Raw genomic sequence first — 23,466 nt, forward strand, 5'->3', positions numbered from 1 at the left:
TTAGATAACGCTTCCTAACTCCTGCTATTATACTGTCATGGACAAAAGCGAGAGTTTGTATGTAATTCTGTTATATAACTTTGTTGGTACCCATTCATTGGACATTACTTGACACTATCACTAAGATGGTGTTTATATTTACATTTAGGCACCGTAAGATGTACCTTTGCCCACAGCAAGATGGTGTTTGATACCATAAGAGACATCCCTCACAATCCCAATTAGTATATAACCTAATTAAGATAACATCTTACACCATCTTGCCATATATTAATTTATGACCAGAGCATGATGATGTCATATGTCTACAATGCTTTATCTGCACTCTGTGGTTATTTAATGACATGTACAATATATCTATGAGATAGCAGTCTTGGTATTATTTGCTGGAGTGAGGTGACATCTTACACTTAATTGCTATCTGATATGTCACATGTTAGTTCATAGCTAGTGTGAGATTACACATTGTATGCGATGAACACACTGTAAAGGAGCTAAGCTTTCCATATCAGATTATCGCATGAATGGCTATTGTCTTGGTTAATATCAACCTGGGAGCTCACATTTAGCTCAGAACACTCCAGGCTTCCCTGGGAAGAGGCACAAGGCTTTACTACCCTGATCTTTCTCATCTAGACCACAGGACTCCACCCCTCAAGGACTAAAGATTCTGTCCTCACACTTAAACAAGCAGCATTGTAAATTAGTACATACACATTTAAGGAGGAAGAGAAACTGACCCTGGGATATATTATGAGGTACAGAAGGCCATGTTGTTCATCAGGAGCTTAGGGTGCATACAAGTTTGATTGTGGATCACGGTTTGAGGGTGCAGAGGGAGTATGAATGAGGTCTTAAGACACAGAATTATTCAACCCGGCGTTATATATTTGAAGTCACAAATGTTGCTGGTACTAGATCAAGATTTTACAGAACATAGGATGTATCTTGTTAATCAGAAGGTTGGACTTCACAATAGTTTATCAATGGTTTAGAGACTTCAGGGTAAATAAGGCTTTTGCTCTGAATTGAGTTTTTAACAAACAGGAGAGTCTGATTTTTTAATTAACCTTCCAGAAAGTAGATGTGGTTTGTCTCTGGGTTAGTGTTTTAAGGAGCAGAAGAATTTGGTTCCATATCGGGGCAGGAGTGTGGCGCTCTGTCCTTGAAATACAAGGGTATTTTTGAAGGATTAAATAGTGGTAAAAATTACTGACACATTGATATTCTGATTCAACAGAAGTCAAGCGTACAGTGTAATCTACACTTTCATTGCCCATAATATACCTTCATGCATTGTATGCTATAGTGTATACCCACTTCCCTCTTCTGTTATCTTAGCACAGTGTTCACTATCTTAGAAGTCTCTTGCTGCAGGAAGGGTTGGTAATCTTGGGTTGGCACACAGCAAAGTGTTGAAGCCCATTGTGGTAATTTTTGCATAAATGCTCATTGCACTCTGGTGTGGGCTCTGGCAAAGGGTATCACAAACACCATTACCACAGATGGCCCATACTAAAGGGGAGAATTGTAGTGAAAGGAGCATCCATGTGATAACTGGAAATAAGGTCCATATGAAACATTAGCTAGTCAAAGGCCAATTGGATGGCCTATAGCAGATAGGCAGGGTGTACTACATCCTCTGACCCTCCACCTTTTACGTCCCAGGTTTTGTGTTTTATTTTTATCTCTATACATCTGTGTGTAAGTACGGTACTGATGTAACAGACAGATGGAACTAACGCCTTACAGAGGTTAAAAAACTCTTCACTAGAAGGTTTATTTTTTTCTTATCCGAAAAAGACTTAACTAATTTCTATGGTCATAAGGAAGCTTGTGTCAGCCGAAAATTATTGCTTATAGTCCTTACTTTAGCACTGTGCACCTCTTGTAATCTGTGGGTTTCCATCGTTACATCTTTATGTGTACTGTATGGTATTACTAAGTGTAATATATTTGTATTGCCTGGAAATCTCACAATAAAGAAAGATAACCTTAAAAAAGATGATTAGGCACCCCCATATTAATGAACTGTTACATAGAGAATAACAGGGGACTTTAAGCTGTGATTTCAGTGGATCTATGAAATAGGAATATTTGTGAATGTATCATGAAAACAATCACCTGGCATCTTGGTAAATGTAGGTTTAGCCGTGCCCAACGTCTCCCCGGTGGACCGAGTCAAACTCGGGATCGAAGAAGGAAACATGTATGATCGTGATGTATCTGGAAAGGTCTGTGCCATATATTTCTGAAGGCATTCTCACTTCCATCAGTGGTGGATAGTCTAAGCAATATATGTATATTTATTTGGTATAGTTGTCCTCAGGGTCAGAACAGTTGATAAATGAGATTGAGCTATGTTGATTTGACTTTTAGAAAGTAATTCCTAGGTTCACTTAATATAGACGTTCTTTATCCATTTGGTAGAGATGTGTAATACAGATGTACTAAACTTTGGGGGAGATTAGGGCCCCCCAACTCTTTTAAGGCCTTAATTGATTGGTTAGTGAATTTCTAAAGCACATTTGTACTCGAAGGTATCCTGTAGCTGGATTTTGTTCTGAATGAGAGAATGTTGGTTGTCAACCAAAGAGTGCAACAATGAAGCTTTAATCCAACCTCACCGCAAGAGGCTGCTAGTACACATAGCAGAAGGTTAAGGTTAGTTTTATGGTAACTCATCACTCTTCTTATGTGACTGTCCCACATTGTCAAATTGTGAGTCTCGTACCACCTAGTGGAAGGGCTGGAAACTTTTTCTCATAGCTTTTTAACAACAATATTGCATGCAGGGTCTAGACCTGTGTGCCCTCGTGCTAGTTTCTGATATGAGAAAGGGTCGTATCTACGTTCTGATTGACCAGTGACTGAGCCGCTGCCAAGAGGCTATTGCAAATGGGAGGGAGCACATGAACAAGGAGACACATAATCACTATGAAGATAACTATTGTAATCCTGAAGGAATTAGCGACCAGTGACGGACAGCGTAGGGTTTAGGCAAAACCTCAGAACCTAGCGAACAGACTGAGTATTGCTTCTGGAGGAAACCTTGAGAGCATCAGAATTGGCTCAGCCTGTGCCACTGCACCATGAGAAACACATTTTTCTATTTGTAGAATGCCATGCTCTGGTTCTAACCATATAAAAATGAGCAATGTGCCCAACCACCACTTTACATAGTTTCCCTGCTGAAAAATACACAGAAAGAAAGATTTCTTCATTGAGTTTAAATTCTGTTAACAACATGGTAACAAAATGATAGAGTGAATTATTAATACAAACTGAGGCACAGAGGGCCTTTAGATCTTGCGTGCATCTAGCAGACATCAATATATCTATCAAATGATGTCTGCTTAGACTAGGTTCCCATCTCACTTAAAAGTAGGTAGCTTGAAGGGGGAAAGAGATACAATTGGCCATGCAGGCGATGACTGACCACCTTGCTATAGAAATTGGTTCTCATGGTCTATTCCTGTAAATGCCAGTGCTTAGAAAGTGGGTTTTAGTGAGGTCTGCATGGAAGCCTCACTCTGTCGCATGTCTGGAAATAGATATTAAATCATCCAAACAGTAGATGATCCATTTAATGTCTACAGGTAAAGCTGAGTCATGAACAGTCAGGCACTTGCTTTTGTACTGTGATCTGGTGGAAGAGTTGCTGACAGGAAGTCCTTGAAGTATTGTAACTGGAGAAGTGTTGCTGCTGTGAAACCTTACAATAAGGTAGAATGTTCCTTGTAGCTAACCATAGGCTAAGCGGCTTTGCAGTTTCATGATTCACCTGATTTGACAAGCACTCAACTCTGTCAAAAGAGCAACATTAACTAAACCCGTTTGCTTAAAGGAGAAATGTCAATTTGAGGAAACTCCTGGTGGGAATGACTCCGCTATACCATATACCAGTATCAACTTTGAAGTGATAATGTTGTGTGGATAAAATGGTAGGACATTACAAGGGTATTAACTGCTGGGTTTCCCACTTTGTTTTATCACATTTTTTAGTATTGACACATAGATTGGACTATAAGCGAGTGTTGGAACTGTAATGAAAAATCGGTGATTTGTCTAATTAGTTTGCCCTGTAGTCCTAGATATCTGGGCAAAGTTACTGGAATAAACGACAAATGTATAGGGAAAAGGTTAGACTCAAGAGGAAGACATAGCCCTGACATAAAAGAAGATTAGGCAATTTTTAAACTTAAAATTAACTGATTTAATGATACTAACCTATTGTGTTCTCCGTGCGTAACATTGGCCATTTGTGCATGGCCATGTTTTTCCGGGCTCCCTTACTTGTTTGATTGAAATAACTTTGGTTGGATTTGTTGGTTACTGCCCCTGACTGACTTTCATGTAATTGCAGTTTCATTACAAGATCGGAGGCTACCAAAATGCAGAAATCTTTTATTGCTGCCCCAACATGAAGCTCTTTAAAGAACATTAATACATCATAAAACATTAGAATGTCCAGTGAATACAACTATCCAGTCATCATCCTCTTTTTATTGGCTGCTCCACTACAGATAAGTGCTTGTGATATTGTTATGCTTTCTGGCGCATTCAGATAGAGCGCATTATTTCCTAAATCGGAGCCCTTCACTGCTGTCCCTTGGAAGGTACAATTCCAGATGCAGATAGAGTGTTGGCCTATCCTCTGTCTGATTGAGATCTTTTTAGTCCATTAAAACTGGGCTGATTGATTAATAGTTCAATGAGAACAGATTGTTACCAAGCAAGGTTAAGTTGGCTCTTGTCCTTAGGGATACACCCTTGTCCTTTCTGCACTTAAGCCTGCATGTTATATCGCTATGGAGCCTACCAATCCCCAGGTTCTTCCTGCAGTTAATCTGGTGGGTAGATTTCTTTAGGAATGTTTTGGAAGGCAAACTTAGGTCCTCTGTGAGAGAGGCGCTGGACGCCGCTCTTGCCAAGAAGAAGGGGGACACCCTCTCAGAGGAGAATTATTTTTCCTTCTCTGATGGGGACACCCCTTCTTTCTCTGATGCTTGTGAAAGGGGTAAGGCTTCCCAACAGAGGAAGCATATTGAGGATTGCAAAACCACACCTACGGTGCAGGTAACCCTGTGTGCTACAATTGAGGGTGGTGCTCATAGCAGCACAAAAGGCAGAGGCCACCTTGACGGGGTGCAGAGAAAGGTTGCCCATGGCGGCATTCTTAGAAATAGTAAATTTGATTCCACAAAGGAGTTGTGGGATGGTCAGGAAACTCTGGAATATGATGGTATGGAATGGGACAAATATGTTTTTAACCCGAAAAAGAGCTCTGATCTCTTGGAGTTTAGATGATGATTTGGAACAGGCCTCTACCTCTGCTAAGGTAAAAGACACCTTCGGGGGAAATGTTTAATCCTACCATGATAAAACATCCACGGAGTGTGGAATGGTGGCCAATGGACCAAGTAACCAAATTCTTAAAGCTTTGGGGCAGGAAGTCTTTGGACGAAGATACCTGTAATTTGCTCCGGGTGGAGTGCCCTAGACCTTCTACTGGTGACAAGATCTGTTCTACTCTCAAACTGGATCCTGAGCTCATAACCGTTTTGTTTAAGTTTGGCAGGGATCCCAGGAAGCGGATCGAGAAGAGCCTGAAACAATGTCATGAAAAAGTTCTTGATATGCTGAGTTCTTTGACTCCCGTTCTTGATATGGACAAAGAGGCTAGGATAAAAAAAGGCAGGTTTATTGTAGGCCTGTTGAGGGTTGGGCACAACGCACCATTTGTATGTTGGGAATGCAAGCCTAATTGCAGAGAGGCGGAAGACAGTCTTAATGATGATGAATACCAGCTGCCTTTGGCCATCAGTAAGGACATGGGAGATCCGAAGGGACTACTTTTTGGGCAAAGCTTGTCAAGTCCCAATGAAAATCTGTTTCGACCTTTACTGCATTCAGCAAGGCTCAAACCAATATGCGAAGAGTCTTCGGCTCAAGGGCTGTTTTTTGACGGCCTGGAATGAGGGGACTGGCTGTCAGCCATGGTTCATTCAGGTTCCAATATTATTCCCAGGATGCCAGAAACTATGGTGGTTACAATAGGAGCCACCACTCCAAGACAAGCTTTTACCCTCAGAGAGGGAAACATTCAAGATCCCATGGTGGAAGAGTGAGGCCTCAATGTGCTGGATCTCAAGGTGAGCTCTATTGGTTCTTCCCATTTAAAGGTTGGGGGGAAGGTTGAGATTCTTCATCCATAATTGGGAGAGAATTTAAGATTTATTTTTTAAACAAGTTAACTAGTTATCAGATTTTATTGATTGATGTGTTTGGCATCATGTGCTTGTAGATTAATTTTGAGTTTTTATTTCCAGGTATCTCATTGTAAGGATTGGCAGAACAAGATGTTATCTTGTTTCGTTGCTCCTTAAAGAGGATGAAGACTGCGTGCACTGGAAATTTATATTCACTGTACATTCTAATGTTTTATGATGTATTAATGTTCTTTAAAGGGCTGCATGTTGGGGAAGCAATAAAAGGGTATTGCATAATGTTAGCCCTCGTTGTCTTACATGAAATCAAGATTCTCTTTGCATGTTAATAGGCGAATTACCATTCGCTGCAAGATGATTGGTGTTTACAAAATGAAATTCCTTATCATATGTGATACCGGTATTGTCACTGGGGGCTGGAAATGTTTTGGTGGATTGCAAAATGGAAGATACTTTTGTTGGTGACCTAGTGCAAATGGTGATAGGGAAAAAAGCAACCTTTTCGCACTAAAGAAGTATGACTCTCCAGAGTTGGAGCAAAGGAGGAAGGCAGAGCTCCGGGAAGTTATTGGAGCTGCTTTACCTTTGTTGAGCTCCAGGTTGCTTGTATATGCCCCTACAGTCCTTGGTAACTGGAAGGATAGGCCAAAAAAAGAGATTGTGGTTGCAGAAAGCTTGGGACACATAATGGCCCTGGGTAAGAAATACTGAGGCCTGGTTGATATTGACCCCTTGAATGTGTGGGCATCTTGGACTGATGGAAGACCTAGTCAGTACTTCTGCTCTGATCTGGCAATCGTAATATTAATTTTGTTGCAATGATAATGTGCTTAGTGTGTATGAGAGATCTGCACCGTATATAGAGGTTAGTGTACAGAATTGGTTTGTACTATAGAAAAGCTAAGGTTTGCATTTTTACGCGTTTGTGGTATAAGACAGGATTTCAAAGTACAGCAGGAAGCTTGTAGCAAAAGAAATATGTTATAGAAGGATTTAGGGCACTTAATTGGTAAGGTGGCCATATAATACAGTGTCACTGGGATACCAGTGAAATAGGACTGGATTAGAGTGTCTGAGTTAGGAGAGGGAGGCATGTTTTACTCTTCAGAGATACAGTACATGTAGAGAGAGAGCAGAATGTAATGCTACTGCTGCCAGTTAAGGGATGCTAAGATGGTAGGCTGAGGAGGGTTACTGTGTTGTGGTACGGGAGGGTCCAATGTCAGTCAGTCCACTGCATCAGTAGAGAAATGGCTACATTAAAATACTGGGGTAAAGGAGAGAGATGTATGTCTTACATTATACTAATTTAGTAGTTGGAGGGCTAGACTGGAATGCTGATGCAAAAGAGAGGGAGGTCTTTGGTATTTCACTTCTTCGGAAGAGGAAGGGATGGATTACAACGCACAGGCAAAGGCGGGAGGGCTCGTTGAACAGTTCTCTGGTTTTGTAGAGATATGAATGGATCATCATGCTAGAGAAGGTTGTGGACTATGTCTCACGGTTCAAGGCTTTGGCAGCTGGATCAGGTGTCGGGGTGTAGACGTCTAGACAGAGGTCTCAGCAAAACAACCTGAACATAAAATAGGTACACCTTACCGGCTGGCCTCTGTCGCCCTGCTCCCCCTTCACGCCAGGCTCACCCTAAAACAGAAACATTCATTATCACAGGGGGCTAGGAGGGGCAAGAAGGCAATAGATACTGAGGCGAAAGTGACAGAGAGTGAGGGGCACAGGAGAGAGAAGCAGTGAGTGAATGTCAGGGAGACAGATTGGGTTGAAACGTGGAGTGAGCAGAACCATAAAGAGAGAGATTAGTGAATAGGACAGAGAGTCAAGCATAGGATTGGAAGGGGCAAAGACTGCAGAAGCAAAACAGCATGAGAAAATGAATGAGGATAGAGTGTAGACAAGAGAAAGAGTGGGACCTGGAGAAATAGCAATTGGCAAAAGATAATGAGGAAGGTTGAAAACAGTATAGAAAGTGCAATCAAAATAGGAAGGAAGGGAAAATCAGTAAACAGTGACAGAAAATTAAAAAGGAAGACTACCAAAGACACTGGTCTAGAGGGATTACTCGAGGGAGGGAAACAAGGTGAATGAGATACTTGTAAGAAAATGAAGCAAAGGGAAAGAAAAATGAAGGGAACGAAGAACCTATGTAATTAGCTACACGTGGACAAATTACCTGCCTGGTGATTCCTGTAGGCTTAGTCCTTGCACTTATTTCTTAACATCTGGTTAGGAATTAGTTGCAGTTTGAGGTGGGAGAGGAAACAAGCTTCTCTGAATGAATCATGTCACTTTAAAACATGCCAGAAACCCCAGCAGGGTCATCCCTAAGTGTTCCTGAGCTCTAACGAGGCGATTCCAGTCCGTTCCTACATGTTTTTCTGACATGCTTATATTTTAAGGGCATGGCTTGGTGGGTATAGTGACGGTTGAAACAAGAGTCAAGTGTACCTGAATCACTCTGAAGGTATTTTTTTCCTTTGCTGTACCTTCCTCAAGCAAATTGGTTGCACAGACTTCTGCCCAAACGCTACATCTTTCTGGAAGATGCACCAAAAGACGAATAAAAAGCATGAGGAGAGGCTCATGTATCTGTACTACAACTTTCCGTAATGGTTATGTATCGAGGGAAGGCTGCTGATCATTCATTTTCTCTGGTGGAATGAGAATAAAGTATTGGATGGACCAGAGCACCATAATTTCAAAAAACCATGAAATATGGGATGTTATTCCTTTGGGATTAATATTTTTTTTTGTGTGCAGGATACCTATCACAGGTGAAAAACTACTGGTGATAATTTATTTGGCAGATGTTCAAAAGCATACCTGAGCTTTCCAGGTGACACTTTAATGCACTGCAGAGTTGTAAATGTTATCATCGAAGAAAGCAGAAGATTTAGGCAGTTTCCTAATGTAAATGCAATTCCGGTGGAGCCTTTGGAAGAAAGAAAGGAGTCATCCACACAGTGAAGAGGTAAGAATCAAACGTCAAGGTGACAAGATCTATTACCTTGTGGTCTACCACCTGGCTGGTACACAATAGCGGAATACCTCACCATGATGGGTTAATTCGTTATGTGTGCCTTCTCTGAAGACACAGCATATTCTTGTGATGAGGACAACTGCCAAAAAGATAAAGGTGCTGCTGTGCTGGTGTTGGCCAGAATATACAAGAGATGGCAAGAAGTGGCTTCTGAATAAAGGCTGATTCGACACACACTGATCAGAAGCAAAAGTCTATGTTGGTTGTCGATGAGGATGGGCATGGGAAGCTTGCGTCCTCTGTCGCTGTGACGAAGTGGAGTGGGGAGGTGTAATTGGATGAAGTCATGACCCGTTGCCTAGTGAGGAAGGAGGATCTTTCTCCTACATTCCAGGAAGAGTGGTGTAGGACTGGCTACTTTAGGAGCCTGCCACTCCACCCACAAGAGGTGTCAGCCATTGGCTTCTGAGATGGCTCTGAGAGAAGTGGGCAGAAATGGTACTTTCGCAAGCAATCTGTGTATTCAAAATGGGCATTTCATTATAAGTATTGGTACAGTATTATCAGGGCTGTACTATTATAATACCAGAGTGTCTTCTTGCTTCTTGTGTCGTCAGTTGTTTCTATCTGCATTTATAACAAATGCTCCTCGATCTGTGCTCAGATGTGCATGGTGGATTCCATTTCTACTGGCCATATAGTTGTGAGTAGCTTTACAATTGCATTTCTCATAGAATGGCAATGACTCTGCGGAATATAGCTTGTTTGTTTTTCATGCTCGTAAAACAATTCTTTGAACTTACAGCAATTACATTACGGGCACCCTGTGGATAAAGATTTTACTAAAGACTTTTAACAGCGCTTGCAAATCTCAAAGCACAGTAAAGATTGAGTTAAGTGTTCTTATCTTGGAGAATTAATTTCTAAAAGGATGAATTTGTACAAGTGACTGAAAATACATAATCAACACACACCCCACTCCTATTGCCAAAGTATTTAGTATCTTCAGTGGAGACACGAATAAAGAAACACCCCAGCATGGACGTCTTTATTATACACCGGTCATAGAGTAGACCACGAGGTAATACATATTGTCAACTCATCCTGCCATACAAGTTGGGTGATGACTTATTTTAGATAATGCTGGAAGCACGTTTGAGAGATGTGGGTGTGGATCAACTATTTGATCGCCCAATATGTGGCAGGCATGGATATCATATTGGTTGCCGTGATGGGGGCTAGACAAAGATCAAACATTGTGGTACCATGTTGTAAGGTGGTAAGTATCTTATATTGTTCCCTTGAAGGGAACCGTGTACATTTCTAAGATTGATTACTTTTAGTGAGAGGTGGAGGTGGGTGAGACTCTAATTCTGGTTCCAATAAAGGGGGTTAAATATATATCTAATGCTGATTCACAATAAGGCAGATGTGTGAGTATCTAATACTGATTTCTACAATGGAAGTTGGGTGAGAAATACATCTATATATCTATATATCTATATATATATATATATATATATATATATATATCTATCTATATATATATATATATATATATATATATATATATATATATATATATATATATATATATATATATATATTTTTAATTGATTCCCACAACTATAAGAGGGTGGGTAGCTAATGTTGTTCCCGTACTGGAGTGTGGGTGAGGATCGAATATTAAATCTCACAGTGGGAGGTGGCTCTGTACTTAACCCCTCATCCCAAGTTGCCATGGTACTTGGGGTACAGTAAAATTGCACACAATTTTACTATTAGCATTATCACCTTACAGTAAATCTGCCCCGGTACTATACATTTACAAGTTAAACTACGTGCAATGGAGAATTACTGTGTGTGACCGATTTTCTGGTTGTAAAACCACATGGAATTCACAATTCGGTGGGGTTAAATATATATTTACCACCTTCTCTAAATCGGTGAGGTATGTATGTGGGGACCTCTCGGTAGGGTGGGGTGGGGTGAGGAAGGGAAATTGGGGGAGTATGGGAGAGAGGGGAAGATGTGTTCTGCCACTGTACGCTCCCCCGGTCAGAACAAAAATGGGAGATGAATCGTGACTGCTCCTACAGCAAAAGCCATGTGCGATTTTACCACGTGTAATTACCTCACTGTTAAATCTGGTCCGGTTCTCCATTACCAGAGTGTGGAAAAGGTTACCCACTTGGAATAAGGTGGAGCAGAATTCCATGAGGTAAGTCCGCTTCTATCAACCCCAGACAAAGTGTTCAACAGAGTCATCCTGAACAGAATGAAGGAACAAGATGACACTCTGTTGCGAGTCCAGCAAGTTGGTTTCCACAAAGATAGATCCTGCACAGATCAGACTGCAACACTGTGCATGATCACTGAGCAGTTGATAGAATGGAACTTCCCCCCTCTATGTCAACTTCATTGACTATGAGAAGGCATTTTGCTGTGTGGACAGAGACACCCATTGGAAGCTCCTCCGCTACTACAGTGTATCAGATGAACTCAAAAGAATCATCAGGAACTCTTAGGAGGGAATGAACTTCAAGTAAGTCCATGGAGGACAACTCACGAAAGCCTTCGAAGTGAGGACCAGGGTCCGCCAGGGTTGTTTGCTTTTGTATTGTCTCTTCCTGCTGGCCATAGACTGGATCATGAAGACTCCACAGCAAGGAGAAGAAATGGGAATCCAGTGGACACCTTGGAAGCAGCTCGACAACCTGGACTTTGCAGACAACCTGGCCCTACTCTTCCGTAACCATCTGCAAATGCAAGAGTAGATTGACAATGCAGAAGCCACATTAGCAAACTTGGCTTCAACATCCACAGAGGAAAACCAAGATCCTGAAAGCTAACAGGTCCAGTACAACTGCAGTCACTCTTTCAGCGGTGTCAGACAAGCAGGGTGGCACCGACGCGGACGTCGAGAAAAGAATCTGCAAAGCAAGGGCTGCTTTCATTCAGCCAAAAATGATCTGGAGCTCCAAGGACCTAACGCTGCAAACCAAGATCAGGCTTTTTAAAGCAAATGTAAAATTGGTCCTTCTGTATGGAGCAGAAACTTGGAGGACAACAGTGACCACCACCAACAAGGTCCAGCCCTTAATGAACACCTGTCTGAGGAATATCCTCCAAACAACATCAGCAACAACGAACTATGACTGCAGACTTTCGAACACCCTGCTTGTGAAGAAAGTATGAAAAGACACTGGGGCTGGATAGGTCACACCCTCCATAAGCCCGCATCAAACACCACCATGCAAGCCGTGACCTGGAACCCTCAAGGGACAAGGAAAAGAGGAAGGCCAAGAAACACCTGGCGCCAAAGCCTCAAGGCTGCCTGCAAGGTTATGGGTTAGTACACCTGGAGTCAGATTGAAAGAAAAGCCCAGGATAGAGATGGCTGGAGAGTCTTGATTGATGGCCTATACCCCAGTTGGGTTAGTAGGCATTAGTAAGTAATTCTGCTTCACCTGACTCATAATGAGTGCCTAAATGTTGGTTCCCACAACAGAAAGTATTTAATATCGATTCCGACAATGGGATATGGGTGAGTATATAATGCTGAATCCCACATAAGGAAGTGAATGAATATCCAATGATGATTCCGACAATGGGAGGTGGGTAACTATCTAATGTTGATTGTCATAATGGAAAGTGGGTGAATATCTACTGTTGATTCCCACAATGGGAGGTGGGTATCTAATTTTGATTCCCCCAATTGGAGGTGGGTGAGTTTTTAAAGTTTATTCACACTATAGTGTGTATAAAAATGTAATCCCACAAAAGAAAGTGGGTGATTATCTACTGCTGATTCTCAAAATGGATGGTAGATATATTTCAAAATATGGTTTCCACAATGGGAGGTGGTTGAATATCTAATGTTGATTCCCATGATGGGTGAGTATATAATGCTAGTCCCCACAGTTGGATGTGGGTGAGAATCAAATGTTGGAGATCCTACAATACAAGATGGATGAGGATAGATGTGGTCACATAATAGGAAGTGTTAGAGGTACTTGAAAAGGGTTACCATATGGTTACACAATAGGAAGAAGGTGAGGATATAATTTTGGGGTTTCACAATGGGACATTTGTAAGAATTTAATTGTCATGTTCACGTCAGGAATTACGTGTGAGTAGAAAGTTCAGATCTTGCAACGGGATGTTGATGATGTCCAAGTACGGAATTCTTACATAGGATGCCACTAAGAATTTAGGTTTCCCACAATTTGAAGATTGTGGTCATTAGAGAAGGATTTGTGAGAAAGCTGCATTCCCTCACTTACACTTTCTCCCTTAGCACCACGCTGGCCAGGATAACCAGGTGCCCCCTAAGTGAAACAAAAAGAGAGAGATGTGTGGTTACAATTTATGTGTTAATTACAGTTTTTATAAAATTAGTTATCATTCAATGCACCCAACAATCTTCCTGTATTTCCAACCCTTATCACACATATATGCCTCTATTAACCAAATCATTCCTCTATGATTGTACCTACCTGTCCTTTATGTTTACTGTAGATAGAAGGCATGCTCATGTGAGAGTTAAACATTTCTAAACCAGAATTCATCTCTTCATACACCCATTCCTCTAGCACCACATCCACCACATCACTCTTTTCAGACATCCAAGCAACCTAGATACCTAGTCTTCAATCCAGCCGTCAGCCAATTACCCCAAGGTTCAATATAATTTAATGTACCAGCACTTGACAAAATGCATTGCTTAAAGACCTATAACTTCTTCTTATTTTTCTCTGTCTCTTCTTTGAAGGAATTATCTCTCCATGTTCCAGTGTTTTCCTTGAGGCTGGCAGGTTTGTAATTAAATTTCACAGAACAGATTTAGGCCAGTGGCGCCGAGGTGAGACGGTATGGTTCAAACCCATTAGAAGAATATGAAGCAATGATGCACGTATGTTAAGAACAGACCACTCAAGGCTTAAGTTTAACACAATTATACCTATTCTGGGCACTCTGTCAATTCTCCAAGACAAGAGTGAATCCCAAGTCACTTCTGTGTCCAGGCAAGTATCAGTGTCTTTTTTAATATTTCCTTGTATTATTGTTAGTTGCATTTCACTGGAAAGGGTTTATTTCACTCTAACAAGGCTTTGGCTACATGACAACTCTCACAATAATGCTCCCAGTGGATAGGGTGCCCATATTAAGAGTCCTTCAACTGTGATTCTTCTCAAAGCATGATCTCAGACGACTGACCACAGAAGAAGAATAATAGAATATGTCTCATTTGGAGTATTTCTGTAAGGGGCAGACTCCCTGGAAAAGTGACCTCGGAATTTGAAGCTTTGACTTGATACGTCCATAGGAGTGAAGCTCAGAGGAGAATGTTCCCATAGGAGCATAGCTTTCCTTTAATTTTCTCAGGAAAGAACATATAAGGAAAATGCTCCCAGAAAGTAAAACACTTGAGGCTCCAGGAGACTGCATGCAAAGAGAAGAACTTCAAAATGAATGCGCCGATGATAGTGATGCATCCTGATTACGGCTATTCGATGAGTGAAGCCCGTTAAGCTAAGACAACTAAATTAATACAATTATAATATCTATTATTGCAACGGACTCGAGGGAGATACTTCTTGATAAATTATGTCCTTAGGCTAATGCCTGAGAATGTCAATCAGAATGCTCCTGGAAAAGATGGTTGCCAGTCAAATGACTCCAAATGAGTTGGACTTACAAGTGAGTTGGACTCACAGAATTGTGGTACTCCCAAAACAAGCTTCCAGAGCACCTGAGCCCCCTGACGAATGTTGCCACAAAACTAGTACGCATAGTATAATGCTTCCAAAAGGAATGCATTCCTAGGAAAATGTTCTCAGAAGGGTGCAACATGAAGCGGTTTCCAGGAAAATGCTCCTGAGAGTGTGTCCTGAATGAGAATGGTCCCACTAGAACTGTGCTCCCAGGATTGTTACTCCATAGAGATTACACCTCATTAGTAGGACTTTTGTGAGAATTCGCCATAGACGCTGGGGCTTCCAGAATGTGCCAGAAAGTAATTCATATTCATTTGAAGGTAAATTAAGGTAAATAGGAGTCTAAATTCACAAAACTGGTGATGCGTAAAAACAGAGAGGGCTCACATTTCCTACAGACAGACCTGCTCACCACAACCATACACATAGCCATAGTCAAGTTTTATTGTTTAGTTAAAAAAACACATAACAATACATGTGTCCATACAATGATATAATAAAATTATTTAAATAGTAAAATAGCAGGTAAAAAAGATAAATAATAAAAAAAGTTCATTAGCTAAAAGAAAAATTCATTTTATGATTGCAAATACGCTGGAAAAATTAATGCTACTCTTAAGTCTTAGTGTTCCCTGCACAAGGCACTTGTTATAGGCGTTACCATAGTGCATTCTCCCAGTACCACAATTGTTCGAAAGCGTACTTCAGTTATTAACAAGTGAGAGCAGCATAAAGTGCAATATCAAAATGTTTTGTGAAGTGCAGAGAGATGCTAGAAAGCATTCATAAAGTTAAAGAATGTGATCCAACATCCTCCTTATGCCCCTTTGACCCTATAGGTGAACACATGGCAAACTGCATATGATGGTTGCGGCCACAGTTGTGAGGAGATGTGAGTCAGAATTATATCGTGGGGTAGTGGAGCTGCTAAACTTACTAATCGTGCCCCCACTAGCAGCCACACCGGTGAATAGTTGTCATGGTTGACTCTACTTGTGTCCTTGCACTGGCAACCCTAACCAGGCTAAGTCACCTTACCCGCCCTAATGACACAGTTTAGTCCCTTAGATGCAATAATCTGTTATCAGTTTTTGGGCTGTGTGAGTGAGTGATATGTGGGTGTAACTTGGCCCTGAGTTCATTGAGAAATTTCCTGCACTTTGACAGGACCTATGGCCTGGATTGAGTGAAGCAGAGCGTGGATGCTTCCAGGCAAGTGCGAGCTCCTTGGGCCAGAAAGATCGGCTTCAGCAATTTTCTCCTAGGTATATCTAATTTGGGACAACAGCACAGGAGGTGCAGCTATGATTCTTGTCTGTAGCTGTACAACCTGCAAGCCCCTCCTCCACCCTGATGGGCCCATGCAGGGTTACATTCTATCACTGGTAAACCTAATAGTAGCATGCACAGAATCGCTCTGTGGGTCTGTTTGTTTATGGATTCCAATAGATTTGGTTGTGGTTTTCTCACCAAGTAGGAGTTATTCTGGGGGAATAGCATATCCGAGTTATCTAGTGAAGTTAAGTCCTGGTCCCTTGAGAGTACCCTCAGGTAGGCGCCTGTTAATTTCCTTTTCCAGGCTGTGTAGGGACCATCCCATTCTTTAACACGGGTTCTTCAATTTGAAGGGTCACAATGGCGTCCTGAAGATACTGGTGCCATGGGTCACCCAGAGTCTAAAAGAGGCTTTAACGAGTTACTACACACCTTCAGGACCCTGGTGTAATATTTCAGTGTGGCAGCTTTACAGTCTAAAGATTGTTTCACCAGGCCAAATTCCAATCTTAGTCTTGCCCGACTGATATAATGTGGCTGTTGAAATCTTTTCGTGTGCCCGGAGCAATGAATGAGCTCCAAGGCAGGGGCACAGGCCGCAGGGAAGGCTTGGTGGACATACTGCAAAGCAGGTAAGAGGATTGCGTTCAAGACCCTGAGTTGGGGGTGCCGCTGAGGCGCTTCTTATTGTCGTGTTCAATTGATTGATGCCATAAAAGATTGCTGAACCTTTCTACTTCCAGGAGTTTACATGTGCGGTGTGTTTAGAGTTTGTGAAAACCAGACTCCCACATAATTGTATTTCCTGGCTGTGTTGATGATCTTGCTGCCTAAGTGCCAGGTGAGATATTTTGTATTTCTGTATCTCCCAAAGATCAGAAGCTTTGTCTTGTCCTGATTTTCCCTAAGCTGGTTTTTCTTATTATAGATGTTTAGAAGTGTTCATGGCCCGTTGCATGCCTACTTTGGGGTGATCCATTATGAAAATGTCATCAGTGTATTGGATGCTGCAGTGTTTGGTTGGGTCAAGTTTGGGGGGAACAAGACAGCCGCCCTCCAAGGCTTTCCACAGGTCAGCTGTGTATAGGATGAATAAAAGAGGAACGAGAACGCATCCCTGTTTTAGGACACTGAAGATGTAGATTTTGAGAGTGACGGTAGAGAGTCCTGTTTTCATGCAGACCCAAGTCCCAGTGTATAATGAAATGATTGCCCTTAGTAGCTTTGGGGTAACTTCCCCTCTTCTAGTTTTCTCCATAATGTAGGCCGGTCAGCCCTGTGGAGCGCTGAACTGTAGTCTATAACACAGCAGGAGAGTGGCAACTGATTTCTCAGTGGTGCTCAATGGCTCAAGAATGATAGTGCAGTGATAATGTCGGCTGTAGACGCAGCCACCGGGAAACTTGTCTGAAAAAAGGCAGGACTTCGTGTTCTACTCCTGAAGCCTCCGTTAGCTTGCGTAGGGCTTGAAGGAAGGCTATTGCCTCCGGGTCCAGGAGAGCTATTAGACAGTAGTTTGAGGGTTTAGTACGGTCCCCTTTCTTGAACATGGCACACAAGATAGATTCCTCCATGCGTCCAGCGATTGACCTGCTAGGAATGCGTGGGTAAAAAGATGGGTTAGCATCTTTGACCAGTCTTCTGGGGCACATTTAAATATGCTGGCTAGGAGATTGTTAGGGCCAGGCAAGCCGTCTTTTTTCATTAGCCCGATTGATTTACGGACCAGGTTGGCAGAGGTTAGTTCGAGGTGGAGCCTTGGTTAAGGTCTTCGGCCCCCATCATGACTGTTTGGCCAGGGGATGAGGGCTGGCCTGTGTATAGCTCCTCCACGGATTCCTCCAAGATTCCATTTTCCCTTGAGCATTTGGTGTTTTTTAGCTTATTGGTGTATTCCCAAGAGTGAGCCTGTTGTTTTTTCCTTCAGCATTTGGAAATCTTTATCCATTTCTTTTGGTCCATGCCATTCTTTTGCTCCCATATGTTTTTTTTATGCAGCGTGCCTGATTTTTTAACAGCCGCGGCTGCCTTTACTGTGGCAATGTGTTTGTATGTGCGCAGGGCCCTCCGTAAGGATCTTCGAGTGGAGGTCATTATTCTGTTGTGCTGATGCTGTGACCTTCCCTGCCGGTCATGTTGTCATTGTCTAGTAGGAAGACTCTCAGGTCACATATGAGGGAGTCCATGTTTGGAGTGTACTTGAGGGGCAATTATTGATTTCCTTGGTGACCTGCTTCCCTAAGCATGTGGTGACCTTTGCATTATATTCCGGTCTCCACTTGATTCTCCTTACGAGCTTTGCAGATTCCACCCCTGTTAAGGCTCAGAGGGTTATGATTGGTTTCTGGCCTGTTAACAATCTCAAAGTTGGCAAGCCACCACAGTAAGGGCTCTGACATGAAAACGTAATCAATAGTTTAGATAACCTTGAAAGTGGGAGGGAACTGCTGATGGGAAGCTTATGCCTCGAACTGTTGTTGTACCACGGTCATTTTGTGAGTTGTCAGAAGGTCCTTCATCCTTTCTTGTTCTTTGGAGTATGCAAGAGGTTCACTTATATTCCCTAGACCGGGTATGTTAAAGTTGCCTGCCAGCAGGATTTCATGAGTTGGGAAATCCGTGAAAGAGCATCCAAGCTATCACAGAGGTCTTCTACCATGGGCGCCTTCAGGTTTTTTGGTGCTTTGCGATAGAAGTGTAGAGTTGCTGTTTTGTGCCTAATTTATATTCCTGTGATTAAGACTGCTTGTAGGACTGGAGAGTTGAGCTTGATTGGGGTGGCCTCTAGCTTGCAAGTGTGTTTAATGAAGGTGGACAGGCCTTCTGAAGGGTGGCCAAAGAGACTGGAACGAGAGCCCGGCTTGAAGATTTCACAAAATCCTGGTATCATTGATGGTGCTAGCCCATGTCTCTTGCAGACAAAGAATGTTGCTTTTATACAGATTAGCTAGTGCTTGCTTGCGTGTCCTGATGGCCTTAAGGCCAGCCACATATAATGATGTTATTGTGAGGGGAGACATGATGCTTGTCTTCGAAGATGGACGCCGATGGACTGTTGGGGTGCTAGGGCTGATGCCTGGACCCCGTTAGGGAATGTGCTAACCACCCCCAATCGTTGTGCTCATTAAGTGTTCTCTCACAGCGCCCCTTCCTCTGATTTTGCCATGCACATGTACATCTCTTATTAGAACATTGGAATGTGGTGAGCTCCATTGAAAACAATGGAGTAGCTCCGGGCTTATAATCGCGGGAATAAGCCCGGAGCTCCAACATTCCAATGATAGTCTTTGTTCACAGCTGTGGCTGTGAACAAAGGCTTCAGGGAGACTGTGGGAATTTCAATCCCCTCGGGCTCACTGAAGCCTTTGTTTTATTTGTTAGAACATTCTGCCCTCTAGTGGCAGAATGTTCTAATAGCCTTATAGCCCTCCGTAGCTGGGCTATACCGGCTATTAAAGTCCTGCTCCCTTGTTAAAGGCCCGAGCCAAAGGTTTAATAGCTGGTATAGCCTGCTACGGCTGGCTATAAGGCTATATTATAAACCCATCCACCTTGTGGGTAGTGTCTTGTCTGGTAAGCCCCCACACTATCCTCATATACCCCAGAGACATCGAAACATTTCAAATTACTGAAACATTCTGCCACATTTGTTCATAAATGATTTCAAAGTCCCCTGAGTATCGGCCATTGCCACCCTTATTGCTTTACCTTTAGATTCATCTTCCTGTTATTTTATTTATAATCTACTTTTACTATACTGACATGATTCTTTTTTTTATTATTTCTTTATTAAGGTTTGTAGTATACAAAGGTACATGAAAATATTGTTTATAGACCAGTCTACAAATCCGCCCATATTATACAGCAATATTCTCATAATTAACCCCAAACTATAACAACATGTACAGAGTATATAGCCTTGCGACCAACAGTAATCAGTCCATTTGTTTCACAAGTCCTTATATATGGTGATGCACTCCCTGATTTAAGCAGTGTTGTTTAACACATAATAATATAGTTCATTGATAATTATATTCCCTTTACCATTGACTCATTTTAAATACACAGTTTTTCGCAGTGTGAGAACAACTCTAGATGCAGAATTGTATTCAATGTGGTGCACCACATCCATTTCCCCGAAGCCTCATCGCAATAAGAGTGGGGAAGGTGGGCCGTTCATTGCAAAACGTGTCCTGCCAGCAGTGGTACTAGACATATATGGTTCAGTGTCTAAAGGAAAGGCGGGGGGGCTTAAATTTCGCCTGGGGGGTATGACTGTAGATAAAGTTTCAGCGGTTGCCAGATATGTAATGTAAAGGGTTATTTATAGAGCGCACTGTGACCAAAATGGTATCCTGCGCTAAACCATTGTGTAAGATGAAGCAGATGAAATATTAAGCAGTGATCACTAGTGATGAAATAACCAGGTCTTGAATGCTTTTCTGAATTTTTGCAGATCAAATTGAGATCATAGGGAGGGTAGAAGTCTCTTCTATACCTTCTCTGGTTAGCCGAGAAGGTACGTCCTCCTTGTCTGACTTTGTTGTACCTAACCTCCTGGACATAATTACCCGTAGTGGAACGGAGATTTCTGCCAGGGGTGTACTTTTTTAGTTTTTTTTTTAGAGGTATTGGCCCTTTGTTTTGTAGTGACTTATGACCCATACATAGAGATTTCAAGGCTATTCTCTGCTCAACAGGCAACCAATAAAGCTCCCTCAGGGCATCTGTTGCTGATGAGTATCGGGGTCTGTTTAGTGTCAGTTTAGCGGTAATGGTCTGGATACGTTCCAATTTATTTAAAAGATAACTAGGGGCTCCTAGCAACAGAGCGGTGCAGTAGTCCAGCATACTTAATTTTACCCCTCTGGAAATCAATGACCTGGCTGGTAGATCAAGCAGGGGGCATAGCTTCCTGAGAGCCCGAATTGGAGCAAAACAGGCCCCGGTAATTTTATTCACGTGATTTTCCAGCGATAATCCTTGAACGATGATCACACCCAGATTTCGCACTGCCACCGGATTGCCCAACGACTTTTCCATGGGTGGCAGCCAGACGTTCGATGGTAAGAATACCGGGATTTTGTTAGAGGAACAGCAGAGGAGTTCCGTTTTGCTTCCATTCATTTTAAGTGAGTTGGAATTCATCCAGTCATGGATATCGAGAATGAATGCATGGAAATTTCCAATAGTGTCCTCCTGTTCATTATTTAATGATAAAATCAATTGAGTATCATCTGCATAATTGATTAATTTGATATTGTGGGTTTTTATAAGTGAAATCAGAGGCTTAATATAAATATTAAACAGGATAGGGCTAAGGGAGGAGCCCTGGGGGACACCATGAGTCGTCTTTCTGAATTTAGAGAGAAACGGGGAGAGATACGGCTTGACAGCGGTTAGACAGGTATGACTTTAGCCAGTTTAACATTGGTTCCCCTACACCCGCTGCTGAAAGCCTGGACACAAGAATATGATGATTCAGTGTCAAACGCGGCTGATAAATCTAGGAGGACAAGGACAACTGATTGTCTGTTGTCGGTAGTCATCCGTCGTTCGTCGGCAGCACAGACAAGAGCAGTCTCAGTTCCATGGCCAGGACGGAATCCAAACTGCTCTTCCTCAAGCCAGACAGTCTCTTCTAGGTGTTTTGACACTAATGAGCTTATGCAGCTTTCCAGGATTTTTATAGAGAAAGGTAGAAGGGAAATAGGTCTAAAATTAGACAAATCGGCGGGATCTGAGAGAGCTTTTTTTAACAGTGGCTTGACTACTGCTTTCTTCCAGCAATCGGGTACCGTCTGGGGTTCAAGAGAATGATTGCAGAGTTGTCGGAGGGGATCTGCCAACTCTTCTTCCCACAATAGCCACTGCTTTGGGGGCATAGGGTCCAGTGGGGATCCCGATTTAATAGCACTATACAGGGTTTTAAAAATATCGCTGGAGATAGGATCCAGTCTAGTGAGTGTTACAGATGGCACCTCAACAGGAAAATGATCTGAGGAGGGGGAACTGAATGCAACTTCAATTGAACAGGGCTTTGAAAGTGTGCACTAGGTGTTTGACTGTTGGTGATTTATTAATCCCTTCCAGAATATTTGTGATTTTCATGTTGACGTGAGATAGGGGCTGCATTGTGGCATATATCTTGCTTGTGGTGTCGCAAAATATCAGGTCATTTATCCAGGCTTTCAGCGTCGGCCATTGCGTTCTACCCGTGGAGGGAGACCTGTCTTTTTGCGATCAATAGGACCATTGCAATGAATCGCCGTATACTTTTCTTGAGGGGTTTTACACATTCCAGTAGTCCCGTTAGTGGCTCCGGTTGCAGCGTATGCCCTACCATTAAGGATATGTCTCTGAAAACCTCTCCCCAGTATGTCAGCACCAGTCCACAATTCCAAGCCAAATGCGCAAAATCAGCTCGCTCTGCAGTGCATCTAGCGCATTCATGTGGAGTTGCGGGGTCGATTTTAGCTTGCAAGTATGGCGTAATGTATGCACGGTGCAGGTACACAAAGTGTAATAATTTGTGGCGATGATTACCTGATATAAACCGTGTTTGCTCACAGCAATATGCCCATATTTGGTCCGTTCGTGATATGCCCAAATCTTGTTCCCAAGCTAAGCGTGCTTTTGCGCCTGCTGCGGGTCTAAGCTTCAAAGACATGTGGTATAGTCTCGACACCAGGTGTGTCCTGTCTGGTGAAGTAATCAGCAAAGTAAGTGGGGAAAAATCTGCAGGTTCAATTACCGCTTTCGGGAGTGTCCCTACCAGCGAGCTCCGGACTCGGTGCAGTATAAATGTATCCATGTAAGATACATTTCTTCGTAGAGGTAGTCCATCCGTGGCACGCAGCTGCAAATCCTCAAAAAAGGCTCCCACCGTATGTAGCCCGTGCCTATCAAGTGTCTGTTTGGCGAGGGATTCCATTGTAGGAGGGATCCAAAGGTTGTCCGCTGGGTATGTGTGCAGAGCATAAAAAGTCAGCATGTAGCCGTAGCATGCTGTCGAAACTGTTTAGATTTCAGCGGGGTTGCGGGGCAGACCCTGCGGTAGTATGGTCGGGAGAAGGCTAGGGAGTGCCTGGGACCGTTCTGGTTTCAGAAATTGAAGACGGGCATTCTGGGTGATACCAATAGTACGTAAAGGTTACTTGAGCGACCAGGTAGTATAGATAAAAATCTGGAACCCCAAAGCCCCCTCGTTCATAAGGCATGACAAGGGTGGCCCACCCTATACGCG

At 42.6% G+C, this 23,466-nt stretch overlaps 1 protein-coding gene across 6 annotated transcripts in view; it reads right to left on the minus strand.

The window, feature by feature from the left end:
• Positions 1-23,466, minus strand: part of EMID1 (EMI domain containing 1) — a 431,309-nt gene that overhangs the window by 27,863 nt on the left and 379,980 nt on the right. For all 6 annotated transcript variants that reach the window (XM_085632751.1, XM_085632749.1, XM_085632748.1 and 3 more), the window contains 2 exons: positions 13,512-13,556; positions 7,830-7,874 (listed from right to left, as the gene is read on the minus strand). In XM_085632751.1, coding sequence (XP_085488877.1) covers positions 7,830-7,874; positions 13,512-13,556 — 90 coding nt within the window. The remainder of the gene's footprint in view (positions 1-7,829; positions 7,875-13,511; positions 13,557-23,466) is intronic.

Source organism: Triturus cristatus, chromosome 11, assembly GCF_964204655.1.
Source record: "Triturus cristatus chromosome 11, aTriCri1.1, whole genome shotgun sequence".
NCBI classification, from domain to species: domain Eukaryota; kingdom Metazoa; phylum Chordata; class Amphibia; order Caudata; family Salamandridae; genus Triturus; species Triturus cristatus.